At 40.0% G+C, this 16988-nt stretch overlaps 2 protein-coding genes across 2 annotated transcripts in view; both read left to right on the top strand.

The window, feature by feature from the left end:
• SHPK (sedoheptulokinase) overlaps positions 1–2268 on the top strand; it is a 10948-nt gene extending 8680 nt beyond the window's left edge. The window contains exon 7 of the mRNA XM_009633903.2: positions 670–2268. Within this exon, the coding sequence (XP_009632198.1) occupies positions 670–1064 (395 nt within the window). The 3' untranslated portion in view covers positions 1065–2268. The remainder of the gene's footprint in view (positions 1–669) is intronic.
• An 817-nt stretch (positions 2269–3085) lies between these two features.
• Positions 3086–15893, top strand: TRPV1 (transient receptor potential cation channel subfamily V member 1). Its single transcript, XM_009633953.2, is given in 19 exon segments — positions 3086–3408; positions 4316–4510; positions 5191–5308; positions 6569–6886; positions 7435–7601; positions 7905–8057; positions 8447–8587; positions 9076–9374; positions 9971–10147; positions 10378–10539; positions 10821–10916; positions 11529–11599; positions 12272–12437; positions 13171–13237; positions 13662–13866; positions 13868–13931; positions 14533–14660; positions 14913–15028; positions 15593–15893. Coding segments are annotated over 16 exon segments (2481 nt in total). The 5' UTR covers positions 3086–3408; positions 4316–4510; positions 5191–5308; positions 6569–6584; the 3' UTR covers positions 15760–15893.
• Positions 15894–16988: the final 1095 nt, after the last annotated feature.

Below are 16988 nucleotides of genomic sequence, written 5' to 3'. Positions count from 1 at the left end.
CATGCTGGGACAGTCATGCTTGGACTTCACACTCACATTGCCTCTAGGTTTTGGGTTTTCTTTTGTTTCAAGAACACAAGAGAATTATCTTTTGCAAGTTGTTTTTCAAAAGGAGAGGTCAGCAAATTTGAGGGTAGCCTCTAATTTTGTATGACTGCAGTCCAAGAGTCCCTTGATTCGATCAGTTGCCTTTTGCTGCATGTTTTGCATTTAACATCTTCTAAATGCTTTAAACATGGTCTTTACAGTTTTTTATATAACTTCTTGGGTTTTGCAATACACAGATAAGATCTGAAATTGTTCTTTCAGTGAGTTCTTGAAGTGAACTTTGCATTCACATGCAATCCAGCCACTGAAGCTGAAGTCTGCTATTAGTGCCTTTAAAGATCTTGTTTTGTGTATCTTAGCACAGTATAGGCAAAGAGGAATAGCTTTATTGTCAGGAAAAGTAGTTTTTGTAATCAGGAAAAGATTTCTAGTGTCACAAACACTAGATACAGTTGGATGGGAGAACTGTGGTTCATAATCCTGGAAAAACAATTGCCTTTGGGAGAGGGAAAAGATATACAGTATTTTGCTGAACAGGTGGATCAGCATCCATTTTAAGTCTCCACACATAAGACGCTCTAGACTCCTTCAGATAAATAACATGGTATTTCCCATCTGCAGGACTTCAGGTTCAGGAGTCTGCCATCTATACAAAGATAATCAAAGCAGCCTTGGCCCAAACCGACAGCAAACTCTCAGTCCACCCAACCATATTTGGAGAGAGACATGTTCCTGAGCAGTTGGCGTCAGTGACCAATATTGCTGTCTCTCGCCTCTCCCTGGGTCACGTAACCAGAGCTCTGTGCCATGGCATCATTGAAAACCTCTGTTCCATGCTACCTGTGCAATGCCTGATGGAGACGGGAGTGAAGCGGATCCTGGGGAGCGGGAGTGCCCTTGCCAGGAACGAGGTGCTGAGGCAGGAAGTGGAAAGGATTTTTCCATTCCCTGTGGTTTACGGGAAGGATGTTGATGCTGCTGTGGGGGCTGCTATGGTGATGTTCCACAGAAAATAAAATCATGGTTTGGAATAGCCTGATATGCAGCTTTTTTTTTTCTTTTTCCTGGCTATACAGTGTTTCCTTTCACTTCCTTGACTTTTTCTGGAATTGTATTCAACATGCCATCTCGCTCATTACAGTGGAAAAAAAAAAAAAAGCTTGCATTTAATGTCCGCTTCTGCCTCTGGGTGTACACATTTCATTGCACTGTCATTCCCATTTGTGAAATGAGAAGTAATATCACATTAAATTTGACTGAGTCACTAGGGCAGATCCATTAACTTTCTGCATAAAATGATTCTTCATGCAAGGCTCTCTTTCCTGGTAGGAAATACATTTAGAAGGTCTAGGAGAGATGAGTAGCTATCTGTAACTTAGTCCGAATATTTCATTAGAGACTTTTTGTCCTTAAGCTGTCTCACAATATACATACATATAGGCTGCAGACCAGGATCTCAGCCTTGTTTGGGGAGTTGGGTGGCTCTTGCACAGAATGAATGCCAGTTTTCACATGTTGCATGTTGTCTCTGTAAAAGATGAAATACAATATTAGCTTGAATGTCGACAAAACAATGGAGTATTATTTCTGTGGCTACCCAGGTCAGGTGCAGTGGAGTAAGGTCAAAGGCTAGGCCAGTACCATGACTGGAGATGCCTGGAATGCAGGGCTTACATCTGAGTGGAAAATACAGGGTGGGAGGTAACTATTTTCCTTATTTGGCATACATAATTATTTTATGTTTGGTTTTTGGGTGGTAGAGTGGATCAGGGCCTCTGAAACGATCAGAATTTGTGATAGACTGGAGAGGCTGGCAAACTCGGAGTTACAAAAGCCCAATTCTCATCTCTTTTAGCTTTGATTTCCCTTTTAAGCCCAAAAACAATTAGCATTTTGAGAGATAGTCCACAAAAAATATTTGTTCTTGTAATATAGTGCATAGCTATCTTAGTGTATTTGATCCGAAGGTGTTTCTGATTCTGCCCTTCATGTATTGTGTCAAATTAAGCTTTAATACGGCAGCAGCCAGGCTAGACTCTAATCTGTTTTTAATGTTAAGTATTGTTCATACATTCCCTTAAGTTTCCAAGTCTTTATCCCCTGTGTTATGCTCTTAAAATTTATTTCTCTCCCTACTCTTTATTTTAAGGTGAAAACATTTATACGTTATCTGTCTAAAACAAGATGGATGTACACCTTTTCTGCTCAAATGAGACTGGGAAGCAAGTAAGATAGTTTCATGTTCTCTAGATACAATTTCATTATTTAGAAGCATGTATTTCAACTGAAATATGGAAATGTATTCCTATCTTGCACATTAGCAACATCAGGACTGACTCATTTGTTGCAAGAAAGCTGTTCTGAGTTCTTAATTACAGAGATGGATTCATTTCCATCTCCCTCCACCCTCCCTCCATGCATCTATTCCATGCCATGTTTAGGGAACTATTGGCATATATATGAATTACAGAGAAAGTATAGACTAGATTAAATGTTTTGTAAAAGGTCTGTATTTTTATATTATTTTCCTTTTTTTATTATTATAAAATATTTTTGTATCAGCAGATCTGCTTTTGTTTTTATTGAATAACTGGAAAGAGTTGATAATACTATTCCAGCATGTTGTTAACTATGAAGTGGTATTTGTTTTCATAAGCTGGTAAAATTGTGGGCTGGTTTTAGGTTCTGTTAGAGAAGGCAAGATGACTTCTGACCTGCAGGCCAGCTTTGGATACATCTTTAAGATCTTTAGCACATCTGCTGATGTTTTCCCATTTGCAGTGATGGAAAGGGTTCTTAATTGGCAAAATCACTCTCAAGCACCAAAGCTGCATAAAGCCTATGCAGCATGTTGGATGCAGGGCCAAGAAAAAGGAATAACTTCTTTCTTGTTTGTTACTGTCCTATTTTGATAAGCATTCACATCTCTTTGTGAGCTTACACTTTTAAACCAGGTCCCTGCTGAGATGGAATATGATACATCCAACAACTGTTGCAAAAAGCAATGGAGTGCTGTTGGTAAGAAGGAAGTAACATCTTCACAAGAAATACAGGTCAAGGCGGCTGATGAAGGAGGCATCAAAACTCAGAAAATAGCAGAAAGCTCCTGAAGCGTGTACATCAGAGCACAGCAAGACTGAAAGGAGATGATACCTGGAATGGGAGAAGAGAGAGAAGGAGCATTTAGCCAAAGGGACCAGCAAGAAGCTAGAGACTGAATAAGGGAGACCCTCCACTGATCCATATAGTTTTCATACTGAGCCTCTGCTTTGGAAGTGGTGAAGGAGTTAATTATAACATTGAATGAGATGCTCTGCTCAGCAAAGCTCCAGGAGCACCAGCTAAGGACCTGGTTTATGGGTAATCTATACTTATACATTAATAAATAGGCATTTTATTTCTCTTGAGTACAATGTTGTAGGGTGTTTTAAGAAGTATCATCAGTTTGTTATTAAATAGGCAAATATATTCTCCTTTTATGTATAGATAGATAGATGGCAAGACGAGGGAGATAGTTAGCTTTTGCAAAACATAAGCTAGATAATTTTGTTGAATAATTTCATAATCTAACTCAAAACCTAATTTTGGAGGTTGCTTCTAGCCTAACAGCTACAGCCTGTCAGCTCAGCCTGCTGGAAAAGCTGTTTCTCTAGACCGGTTTTTGGCAGAAAGATCTTACGTAAATCATATATTTAACAATATATGGCATAGTTCTTAATTTTTAAAGGTGTTAGATCCATCCTGGATTAGGTAAGAATTTTTTTTCCCCTAATGACATTAATTTTTAAAAGCTGAGTGTTACATACATGTATTACTTAAATAAAACAGAGTAGGAACTTGGAATGATAGAATGGCCTTAAGACTTTCTGTCACTGGTTCTCCCTCAACTCTTTTCGGAATCAGCTTATCTTTAAAATACTTGGTGGGGCTTTACAGCAGCCACCCAAGACAGATGTCCAGAAAGATGACTGATCTCAGAAAAGAGCTATGGCATATTTTACAAAGTTTTGTGGATTGAAATGAAACTGTGATCCACAGAAACAATTGTTGTTGGGTGGCTTGGGTTTTTTTGCAAGCTTGAGTGTATTTACGAAGAGGAAATCTGGAGAAGAGTATCCATTACTAAATGCAATTAAAGGGGAGGGAAAAACAACAGCAACTTGCTGCAATTCTTGTAAAGAGCTTTGCTAAACTCCTGGGAATAGAAGTCACTGATGCTTCTGTTTCCAGAATTGTTCTTAATGATCTTATTACTCTGTTCTTCTAGTGAACTTCCCTGATTGTAAAAATCATCAGACACATAGAACACTTTTGCAGACAAATGAAGTGGAGAAGCAAACTCTGAGGTCTTCTCAGTCCAGGCACCTTGGAGGAGGAATATCTGGCACCAAATTCCGATAGATCAGAGGGTGTTTACTGGGACTGGACTGTTTTGCAGAAGACGGGATTTGTTGCAATATTTGTAAGTTCTGCATGTTTATTTGAATAGCATGGTTGTTAGCTATTTGTAATCTCTCTTTCGTATTTATTAGAAGTTGTGGTGTGGTTAGACATTCTATCAAAAATACTTCCTTATCTAATTGATTGTATCAAACTTCAGTGTACATAGGATTCAAAGAGTTCAAGTAGATCATGCATTTTTTAGGATTTTTTTTTTTTTTAAGAATCCTTCCACAGGATTTTGAAGGTTATTTCCCTTGCAAATTCATGCTTGTGAGGTAATGGGGCTTTGTCTTCATTATCAAAGATACTACCAACAGGGTTTAGAAATGAAAGCACATATAATTACTGAAACAAGTTTGAGCAAATTGCCAGGGAGACAGGATTGAGCTTATTCTGTGGATTTTAATATTGCACCTATTCTGTGGAAGATAAGCGATTCCATTTTCCATAGCCATCTCTCTGATGTTATGGGTACAATCCACATTAATTTAAATAAGGCAAAAAAAATTAAAATGATACATGGCTGTATTCCCAGTGGGTTTTTCCCATTTTTTATAAAACTATTTTTATGGCTTTTTCACTGAAGTAATTGTTCTTCTGTATTTTTAGTATCATATTCCAAATGGAAATATTTTTATATATATAATTTCTTTATTTATAGAACAATTAAGTTAATAAGATATTACGTTATTCTTTCAGAGTGATTCTAAGGACAGAAGGAACTTGAAAGGTGAGATCAGAGGACATAGTGAGTTAAACTACAGTCATTAGTATTTCACCTATCCTATGCTGTTCTTCTTCCAGTAACCCTAAACGTGTAAGTTTGCAAACTGATGTTTTCTTTACATGTATGTTGTACAAAATTATAGAAAATGCAAATGCCTGACAAAAGTTTCTTTCCTATCCTACTTGCACATGAAAATGTAAGTGACTCTTAATGTAAATATTAACTAGTCCCATGGAACTGAAAATCTAGCTTTAATATACCATGTAGGTTTGCAGACAACCCCTCCAAATTTTTGTGAAGAGAAACAACCTTGAAGCGTGTTTATCACGCTGTTTTCACACTGAATGAGTCTTCTTCGCAGAGAAGATTACTGACCACTGTAATTTGGTTTATAATTGAAGGCTTCTTAAAGAGTTTGTAGCACTCCTGTGCTGAAAGCCGTAAGATTTCCAAGAAATCTAGGATTTTGGAGTGTGTTTCTAAGGCTGTTCAGCTCTCTAAAAGCCAGCTATGCAGCAGTTCAAGTATGATGCATTCCTGTCTCCACTGCTGGAGTTCCAGAATATTTTACATTCAGTGGCATGAAGGCCGACATTTGTCTGATTAAAAATTCAATAGGCAAGCAAAAAAAAAAAAAAAGTCTGCTCTACTTTAAGTATAGTATATTTGTTGTGTCAAATTCTCTGTGGCTGTAAATCAGACAAGATCAGACCTGTGGTCTTACAATCATGTCTTATCTGTGGTAACCTTTCCCTTTCTGTTTCCTTGTCTCATGTTTGAGGTGACACTAATCTCTGAACAACCACACCCCCCAATTTTCATCTAGTACTGCCGTAACCCTGGTAAAGCCATTAAGTGGTAATTTTCCCTATACACAGGAAGCCCTCTGTGCTCAGCATCTCAGCATGAGATACGGTTATGGCACAAGCAGGCTTTTTTCAAAGGCCTGATATAATCCTGAGAATATATTGTGGCACAAGCCAGCTAGAAAGCAGAGAAGAAAAGCAGAGATTGTTCAGGCTTTAACAACAATTGGAGGAGGATGAGGCACTAGTTTTAAGCAGAAACGGTCAGCTCTGCAGCAAGGTGGCTGGAAAGCTCTGAGACACTCTGGCTTGCTTTCTCCATTCTGAAATGGGTAAGGGCAGTGGGGACAGTAACAAACAGCATGGAGGTAATGACCTACTAAACTATTCCAACTCTGGGCATAGTGAATATGTGTCCATCTGTCTCGCTTCTGGGATGAGAGCAACCAGTCCATTCCCTGCTGTTTCTGGAGAGTAGTCCTAGGCAAAAGGGGACTCATGGCCCTGTAAAATGCTGACTTGAGTTGTTTGTGTCATTCTTCAGAGACTGCCTACTCATCATGTCTTCCATTCTTGGGAAGATGAAGAAATTTGGCAGTTCTGACATAGAGGAATCTGAAGTGACAGATGAACACACGGATGGGGAGGACTCCGTGCTGGGAACGCCTGACAGCCTCCAGGGTACACTCAGCACCAAGGTGCAGCCACCCAAAAGCAACATCTTTGCAAGACGTGGGCGGTTTGTGATGGGGGATAGTGACAAGGACATGGCTCCCATGGACTCCTTTTACCAGTTGGATCACCTGATGGCACCTTCTGTCATCAAATTTCATGCCAATTTGGAGAGGGGGAAGCTTCATAAGTAAGTTTGCCTTTTGTAGGATTTGGTTGTAATGAACAGTTTGACGGCTGCAGACTGTGTTTTAGAGCAGCATTTATTCACTCCACATGAGCGTGCCCATTTTTTCAGTTTCACTATTTTCTATGCCAAAATAAGGAGTGTTGCATTTGAAAGTGACAATAGCTACTGTCTCTTTGCACCTCTGAAAATTCAGTCCATGGATATCTTGCTCAAAATTAGCCGTAGGCCTTAATTCATTTCTTTGAGACCGTTCAGTGAGTGGACATCACTCAGAATGAGAACATGGGATTGCCTGGCTCCCAGCCCAGCAGTTAGACTGCCATACTTCAATGCCTCTTTTAAGTCTTGTTCTCAACTTCTCAGCAACAGATACATAATTTTATCAGTTGCTTGCAGGCTTTGTTGATCTTGTAGACTTTGCAGATCCATCTATACTAATCTGTAGTGCTTACTACTTCATATAAGCAAATGAAAACTAGCATTCTGGTAGTTTATAATGAAGTCTGCTAAATATCTGACTTTAAGTAACTGAAATTTACTCTTGTTAGGCTCCTATCTATAGATTCCATCACAGGCTGCTCAGAAAAAGCTTTCAAATTTTATGACCGCAGAAGGATCTTTGATGCTGTAGCCCAAGGCAACACAAAGGACCTGGATGATCTGCTACTCTATCTTAATAGAACCTTGAAGCATCTCACAGATGATGAGTTCAAAGGTACTCTTTAGTGTCACATACCTTAAGTTGCTTCTTCCAGTAGTGCTCCTGAGATGAAAACAAAAAAACCCATAATTGTGCTAAGTGTCTGCAGGAGGTCCTCTAATAGCCAGTACTTCCCTATTGATTGGGCAACCTATTGATTGTAAGGTTACAGGAGAATACAGAAAAGCTGAAATTTTCTGTGAAACCCTGAATCAGTTTTCTTGTCTTTTGAAAAGAACCTTGTTAATTCCTGCATGCCTGGGAGTAGATGGTAGGTTTGTAATCACTTCTATATAGCTGCAATTTTTTGTGTTATAGAGCCAGAAACTGGGAAAACCTGCTTACTGAAAGCCATGCTGAATCTACATGACGGGAAAAATGATACCATTCCCTTGCTGCTGGATATTGCAAGGAAAACTGGAACTCTGAAAGAGTTTGTTAATGCAGAGTATACTGACAATTACTACAAGGGTAAGTGAAACAGCTGCTACAGTGAATACTCTTGGTGCTAAGACTGGAGATGAGGTTAGGCAGGGCGCTCAGACAGTCTTCTGCATGAGGCCTCATGCCTGAGGATGCAGCACCCCAAAGTTCCAGTGTGTGATTAACAATCAGTGCATTCGTGCTAGGGCAGTGTTTTGCTAGGTACAATATTCTGCCATTTTTGATATACAGTGATTTTAATAGTAAGTTTGGGGGACTTGCGTTTGCTGTCTGTGCCATCTTTTTTTGTTCAATTCTAGAGCTTTTTAGTTTGCAGAGCTCTTAGTTCCACCATATTACATGGAGCTGAATGAATAGCAGTGCCTGAAAGCTGTATTTAAATGTTGAAGATTTCTGTCTGATATGTGCCTCTGTAGGCCAGACTGCACTTCACATCGCCATTGAGAGAAGGAACATGTACCTGGTGAAGCTTTTGGTCCAGAATGGAGCAGATGTTCATGCAAGAGCCTGTGGGGAGTTCTTCAGGAAAATCAAAGGGAAACCTGGCTTTTATTTTGGTAGGGGTGAGCACAGTATGGGCTTTATTGATTGAGCTATCCTAGTATTATCCTAAGTGCAAGCCGCTAAATAATCCTGTTTATGTGGGACTGGAGGCTCAGAAGTACCAGATGGGCTGTTCCACCATTTAGTCAAAATATTTACTCCCAAAGGCTGAGATGATAACAAAACAGGGTTGGTTGTTGATGGTGTTCAGTGTGAGTTTGGTGTCTGCATCCCTTTGTTTTCTGGGCACTGTATCCTTTAAAAGGTTGTAACCTTCTGCTAGCTCTCCTTTCAGTGCTTTTTAAACAGCCATGTTTCTGTGATGCAGTTAAACCAAAGAAAATGTGATTCTAGCAGGTATCACAAAAACTGGTGCTTTATCAGACAGAAAAATACACCTCCTTTTCTCATGGTGAAAGATGAAAACAACATGATCTTTTTTCTATTTATGCACGCGTAGCAATGGGCTCTCTGACCACTCATTCCCCTTGCTTGCCTGTAGGGGAGCTGCCTTTGTCCCTGGCTGCCTGCACCAACCAGCTCTGCATTGTGAAATTCCTCCTTGAGAACCCCTACCAGGCAGCTGACATTGCCGCTGAGGACTCCATGGGCAATACGGTCCTGCACACACTGGTGGAAATTGCAGATAATACTAAGGATAATACCAAGTTTGTTACCAAGATGTACAATAGCATATTGATCCTTGGTGCCAAAACTAATCCAATCCTGAAGCTAGAAGAACTCACCAACAAGAAAGGGCTGACTCCATTAACTCTGGCAGCCAAAACAGGGAAGATAGGGGTAGGTGAGCAAATGTGTTTAACTGTCCCATTACATGCAAAGCGTTCATGCAGGACAGATTTTATCATTGCTTATTGTTGGGGCCTTTTAGTTAAGAGGAACTGATGCTGCAGTTTAACATGCAAAACTGCATAGTCTTTAAAGGCTACGAAGTGTGTGTGTGTCTGTGCCCAGCTGGCATTACTCATATACCACTGGTATGCAAGGCAGCCCAAGTGGAAACAGAAGGTGGGTCTTTGCTATCATCTGAACCACCAGAGGCCTTGTACTTTTGACTGGCTGATATAACTCATTTTCTGGCAGTCCCCATTCAAAATGTCTGTGTGCTCAGAGATGTGTAACATACATCTCTGTTTTTCTCTTGTAGTTTCAAAACAGATAATGGGAAGTTGTAAGTGGTATATGTATTTCTCATCTCCCACCATCCAGTGAGAAAATTGTGTTTGCTTCAGGCTTTGATCTCTGCAGTGCTCCAGTGTTTTGAATTCAGCACAGTTAAACTAGGGGGAAATTAGCCATCCTGTCTTGTGGAGATAGTAAGGAACTAAAAGTCCATTAGCACTGAAATGTTGGTTGTATTGTTCTTTTGCAATTAGATTTTCGCTTACATCCTCAGACGAGAGATCAAAGATCCTGAGTGCAGACACTTGTCTAGGAAGTTCACTGAATGGGCTTATGGACCTGTCCACTCATCTCTTTATGACCTGTCCTGTATAGACACATGCGAGAAAAATTCAGTGCTTGAGATTATTGCCTACAGTAGTGAAACGCCAGTGAGTATGCACCTCCTTAGCATTTTATGCGCAGGCTGGGGGACTGTTGGGGACGAGCTGCATGTTCCGTACAGTGCATCTTTTGCCTCATTTCTATAAAACAGCAGTCTCTCCTCCTGAGTTTAAGGGTACTAGAGGGAACATTTGCTGAAAATGAATATAATTTGCTGTTTTCAAAGCTTAGTACATACTTGTCCCAACAAGATTCTCCTCTTTCTCCTTCTGCTCAGAACCGTCATGAGATGCTGCTGGTGGAACCCCTTAACAGGCTGCTGCAAGACAAGTGGGACCGGTTTGTCAAACACTTATTTTACTTCAACTTCTTTGTCTATACCATGCATATTGTCATCCTCACTGCAGCTGCTTACTATAGACCTGTACAGAATGAAAAGGTATGTTATGCCTGTCACATATCAGGGGAACCACCCAATGCATGATGTCCCAGATCTGCCTTGCATTTGAGTGTGTGCTCCTAACATCAGACTTTTCCTCTTTCCTGAAGGTAGGAGGGAGATTTGGACCCTGCTTGCTTCCCAGTCTTGCCCCCTTGCTGCAACACATTCAGAAACTTAACCTGACCCCCCAGAAATGTTGCTGCTTTCAGCTCATGGCAAGGCCAGGTCTTTCCTATCTCCAGTTCTGCTGAACATACCTGTCTTCCTGTCTTATACAGCCTCCATTCACATTTCATCACAGCACTGGGGAATATTTTCGAGTGACTGGAGAGATCCTGAGTGTACTGGGAGGTCTCTATTTTTTTTTCAGAGGGGTAAGATATTTGAAACTTTTCCTTTTTGCTGTTCGGGTAGGTGTAGGAGAGAACCAAACATGCCTTTCCTATTCATTAGCATTGGCTGCTAAGATAATCCATGTTTAGTCAAGAGCTACAGATCTTTTTCCTTGGCCTGATTAGGAGTTCTCAGGTTACTAATGAGCCCACAGGCTAAGATAGTTTTATCTGTTGTATAAAAAAAGGCTATCCTTAGAAGTCAGTGATAATCTCGGGAATTAGTCTGGCCAAAGCTTAAGAATGGGGTATTGCAAATAGCCAAGCCTCTATTAAAGATTACCTGTCTTAGCTTAAAGTCCCCCTGCTTCCTCTTGGCAGCCAATGGAGAGTGTACAATGAATCACAGGTCCTCAAACCAGCAACCGAGTAGGTTGTTGTCTTCAAAAGAGACATCAGATGTAAGAGAAATCAAGTGTCACTGTAAGAGTCCTCCTTAGATCTTGTGCCACTGTTGTTTTTGAGCTATTCTTGTGAGATGCTTTATAGGTCCCAGCTCCCTGGTATAGGTAGCAGTGCTTAGCTGACACATTCACATGGGATACTTAATCCCTCCTTGGATGCAAACCTGGTCTTAATTCCCATTTTTTTCAGATACAGTATTTTGTGCAGAGGCGCCCATCATTCAAGACGCTGATAGTTGACAGCTACAGCGAGGTTCTTTTGTAAGCTTCAATATCTTTGACTGCATTTCAGCATGAAACGGATGAGTGTGTGAGACCTGTAGCTTTGGCTGAAGCTACTTGTAGTGGGTAGATGCTTTGCTATAATTTCCTGGGTCCTTCCAAAATATTTGCCAGTGGATATCATGGCACGTGAACAAGCAGGTCTGGATCAGTAACCTCCTTTGGAGGTAAAGCAAATGAAGTGTCTAGAAGTTCAGTGACTGTCATGCAGCAGAGTCAGGAATAGATCTCCAAGTTGGACTTGTGATTGAGTGTATGCATTGGATGTCCAGAAATCCTCCCATTCCTAAAGGGAGCTTTGCCTCTCAACAATTTTGGCCCTTTCTCTTCCCACCTGGAGTGCAGCTAAACAGGGCGATTTCATGGGTTGATGGAAAGAGAGTGCTGAAGAAATTAGTGCTTTCAAGGACTTTTCTTCCCTCCAGTCACAAGGAAGAGCAGGCATGAGACCATGGAAGTTGGTATGTGGGGAAACTGAGGAGGTTGCAGGATTTGAGAAGGGAAAGAATGAAGGGAAGAGAGGAAGTGTCTAAATGGTTCCTTTGTGTTTTGGGCAATCCCTCATTCTGCTGTATACCTCATAGGGCTCCTCTGTTCCCACTACCTGTGGCCAACTCAGCACTCTGCATTCAGACCATGCTTGTTTTTCAGCTTTGTTCACTCCTTGCTCCTCCTGAGCTCTGTGGTGCTGTACTTCTGTGGCCAGGAACTGTACGTGGCTTCCATGGTCTTCTCCTTGGCGCTGGGCTGGGCTAACATGCTGTACTACACCCGTGGCTTCCAGCAGATGGGCATTTACTCTGTCATGATTGCCAAGGTCAGTCCAGTGAGTGGGTGATGAGGGCAGCAGAGTGCTGAGATTAAGATGCTGCTGCCAACAGCCCCATTTCCAGGAGAGAAGTTGCCCTATCTACCTCCATGATGCCACTGGGAAATCTCATATCACTCTACTATACTTGCCATTATTTTCTGAGTGAAGTGATACAATTTAAGTTGTGTAAAAAAGCCTCCTGTCCCTCATCCATATGTTTTATAGCAGTCTTGACGTTATTATTACCTGCCATGCTTCAAAATAACTACAGTTGGATAGGCATGGATGAAAGTAGACTGAGAACAGTGCAGACTTGTCTGGTGTGAAATGGCACAGCTTTCTACCAGCTGGAAATTTCTTTAGGTACAGGTTAAATGTTACCAAACGAGCAATTAACTAAGAGGCAGTAGCTGGCTAATAAACCTCTATGTATCATGTGGACAGCTAGCCCAAGAGGGGAAGAAAGATGCAACTGTCTTAATGTGGTTTATACCCACAAAGATGAAACTACTTGGCATGCATATGTCTTGCATATGTGTGTAAACTGTTGCATGAATAACAGAGAAATGTGTTTTCTGTATTAAAGTTTATTTTCTCAGCAGGATAAACAACAGTTTAATGCATGCACAGCCAGTTCACAGCAAATGCCTTCTTGAGATGAAGCAGTATCTTCTACCAGTTTTTGCTGCAGTTTTATTCAAGTTTTAGTAATATAAAATACTCTGTTTCCATGTTGTAGATGATCCTTAGAGATTTATGTCGCTTCATGTTTGTCTACCTAGTATTCCTCTTGGGATTTTCTACAGGTAATATCATGCTTGGACTTGATTTTTGTTATTTTAAAGAATCTCAGAAAATTTTATTTTGCAAGTGGCTTAGACTTTTTGTTTCCAACTAAAAATTAAAAAATTAACCTAATTACAAAAAAAAAAATCACTTCAGAATAACAATTACATATAGTAATTTCATACCGCTTTTCATCCCTGGGTCTCAAACTGCTTTGCAAAGCTGAATGGAAAAACAGTCATCCTGTTCTATATAGATAAACTAAGACAACACCTTCTGAGAGGGTGTCAGTTATGGGGAATATTTTATAGAGCAATTTCACTGGGGACAATGCACCATGAAGATAACATGTCTTACTTTTATGATCATTTTCATTGTTTGCAATGGAATTATGATCTCAAATGGTATTTTCATCCTGCATATGTGATTCCTCTTTCGCAACAGCTGTGGTGACTTTAATTGAAGATGACAATGAGGGGCAAGACATAAATAGCTCTGAATATGCCAGATGCTGCCAAATGAGACGAGGCCGCACATCCTACAATAGTCTGTATTATACCTGCTTGGAGCTTTTCAAGTTCACTATTGGGATGGGGGACCTGGAGTTCACAGAGAACTACAGGTTCAAGTCTGTGTTTGTCATCCTTTTGGGCACTGATGGGGGAAACTGTGAGCAAAATTGCACAGGAGAGCAAGAGCATCTGGAAACTTCAGGTACATTGGTTCTGGGAGGCTGCTATCCAAGATAGAGGGTGTGGGGAATCATAAGAAATTTCAGAGCGCATCTTTAGGAACTGACATGTTTCTAAATAACAGGTCACTGCTTCTTTCTGTTTCCCCAGAATAGTTCCTAAAAAAAAAAAAAAAAAAAAAGTGTATTAGCTCTTTTCCATACATACTTGATGTTTTGCCTGAGCATATGTTCCCAGTGTTCCACAGATGTTCAGAATTTAAGAAAAGAAGTACTTTTGTAATTAGACAGAATTATTTGGGCTTTTGATGATGGAAAATCTTGATCAGACTATGAAGACAGGGATTATGCAAGGGAAAAAACAATCTTTACCAGAATCTCAAAGGCACACAGTTTTTTGTTTGAGGTAAAAGAGGGAACTTCATACGTCTAATCACAGGGCAGTAATTTAGCATTTTTAATGACATATTAACAGAGGGTGATGTTTCAGAGATGGTTACGATGCCTGCTCTAAGATGGTGACAATGATAAAAGCTCAAGGTTTTTACAATAAAGGCAGAATTCAGGATTTGTATGACTTTGAAACAGCAGCTTCTCAGTGGTCTGCTTTCTTTTACCTGGTAGAGAGCCATCACAACCTTGGATATTGAAAACAGCTACTTGAACTGTGTGAGGCGCTCGTTCCGGTCTGGGAAGCAAGTCTTGGTGGGGGTCACACCTGACGGCCAAGATGATTACAGATGGTGCTTTAGGTAACCTGTTTGTATGTCAAATGAACAATCTTTTATAGACAAACAACATTAAGGTATCTGGTAATGGGAAGCAGAACCTTCCCCCAGGAGCACTCCTCTGAAAAGTAGTCCACTAACACTGTCTACAGAAGTCAGTTTAATCTGTTTTCTGGGTCAGATCTGAGGCCTGAGAGGTGGCAGCATGTGATATGAACTCACTCCAGAGTTGTCTGGTGATCCTTAGAATAGGTTTTTTTGTTCTTTTCTCCTCAGGGTTGATGAAGTGAACTGGTCCACGTGGAATACTAATCTGGGCATAATCAATGAAGACCCTGGGTACTCTGGGGACCTCAGACAAAATCCCAGTTACTCTATTAAGCCTGGCAGAGGTGAGGGTTTCAGGGACCTAAATCCTCGTATGGGCTACCCGCTGGTGATAGAAGCAGCATTGATTAATTGTTAGAGGGCAGTCAGTTTATGGACTTAATGATAATGGCAATAGCTAAGTTAATGGCATTTTCAGTCAGCACAAAATATAAAGGATTAAATGGGCTTATGTTCATGTAGCAGTTTCACTCTTGGGAATAGAAGCCCCATAGATTCATCATTCTGACTGTAGATTTTACAAGGTAGATAATATGTGTTGTAAATCTTGAGGAGGTGGGATAGTGTATGATGGCAGCCAAGTAGCCAAGAAGCTCCTTCAGAGGCCCCAAACTCTATAGTTTGGGAGCTCAGCATCCAGCATAGAAGTATTTAACTGTACGATCAGCCTCTGCTGTACTTGCTAGCTGAAATACGAAAAACTCATGGAACAGTATGGGGAAGAAAAACACAAAGCTCTTTCTTCCTGCTTATTTCTTTTTCTTTCATCAGCTTCCTATTTAAACCAATTGTGTATTTTCTTCTGTTTCTGTTGAGGGGAAAAAAATAACCATTCCTTTCCTTTTTAGTTTCAGGGAAAAACTGGAAAACGTTGGTTCCACTTTTAAGAGATGGAAGCAGGAGAGAAGAGACTCAGAAACTACCAGAAGAAGTCAAATTAAAACCTGGTATGGAACCTTATTATGAGCTAGAAGATTCTGAGACGTTGAAGGAGGCACTTCCAAAGTCAGTCTAATCTTATTTTATTTTTAAGAAGATGATTAATTCCAGTTGCCTATGTTGGTCCTCACAAGCAGGGCAAATAGAGCACTTCATTCATAAAAACAGGGATTTATGGAAAAAGGTCAGCGGACTTAGAAAATTACTGTGTGCGAGGATTTATTAAGTCTGCTAAATAAACTACTTGTTGTTTAAGCTCATGGCTTCATGGTTATTTTTAATATAAATCTGCAAGAAACTCTCTATACTACTTGGTTTATATTTACTTGGCTAGATATTTGCAGCTAGGGCGTCTCACAAAGTTAGAAACAGTTCCCATAGTTTTTTTTGTTTTGTTTTATAAACACATTGAAAATTTCCCACACTTCAGAGCTGACTGTAAGGTAGCTAGCCCTCTTTTACTGCAGATGTTTTTCCAGTCTTCATCCATTTCTTTAACTCTTTGAAAGCACCCTCATGCATTTCTGAAATCTGAGATGACATTTGCATTGTTAACTAACAGGAGCTTCTCTAAGTTTTGCAGGTTGGTGCAAGTGGCCAGTGATGGTGGATACTCTGATAATACAAAAATGACAAAAGCGCCTGTAGAAAAATTATTATCCCTCAACACCCTGAACACAATGGATTTCATACCTTCTGTCTGCTTTTAGATTCTCTTTCTTTTAAAAAGTAATTTTGTGAGCAGCTACAGGCCCTGATTTTGTGGCTTTGCAGCCTCAAAAACTAACCAAACTATTATGAAACTGGAGAACGGACTCTATAAAAGAGAGTAAAAATCACCAAGACCCCAGAGATATGTTCCTGTGAGGAATATTTCTTGGAAGGAGATAAATAAATGGGGGGACAGTGAAAGAATACAAAATAATGAATGGTCTAGAGAAGTTGTTATTCTTTTCTCATAACACAAGAACAAATATACTCTGTGAAAATTTAAAGGTTGAATAGTCAAAATCAATGAAATAAATGTTTCTCTTACACTGTCTGAGTAAACTCCAGAATTCACACTTATTGTTATTGAGGCTAAAGGCTTAACAAGATCCCAAATTTGACATTTATTTAGATAACAGATGAACTTTGCACAAAGTAAGAGATAGTGGTTATAAAGAATATATATTTCAAAGGTCAGATGTATAATAATATATAACAATAATAACCTTGAAATCAGAAAGTTTTTTGTTCTTGACTTTGACAGCAACAACAGGAGGAAAGAAATGTGATGCTGCAAATCCATCTGGCTGGATTTAC

This window comes from Egretta garzetta, unplaced genomic scaffold (assembly GCF_000687185.1).
Source record: "Egretta garzetta isolate BGI_Z169 unplaced genomic scaffold, ASM68718v1 scaffold112, whole genome shotgun sequence".
Lineage (NCBI taxonomy): Eukaryota > Metazoa > Chordata > Aves > Pelecaniformes > Ardeidae > Egretta > Egretta garzetta.
Note: the sequence above shows the minus strand (reverse complement) of the source record. Positions and strands in the feature narration are given on the sequence as shown.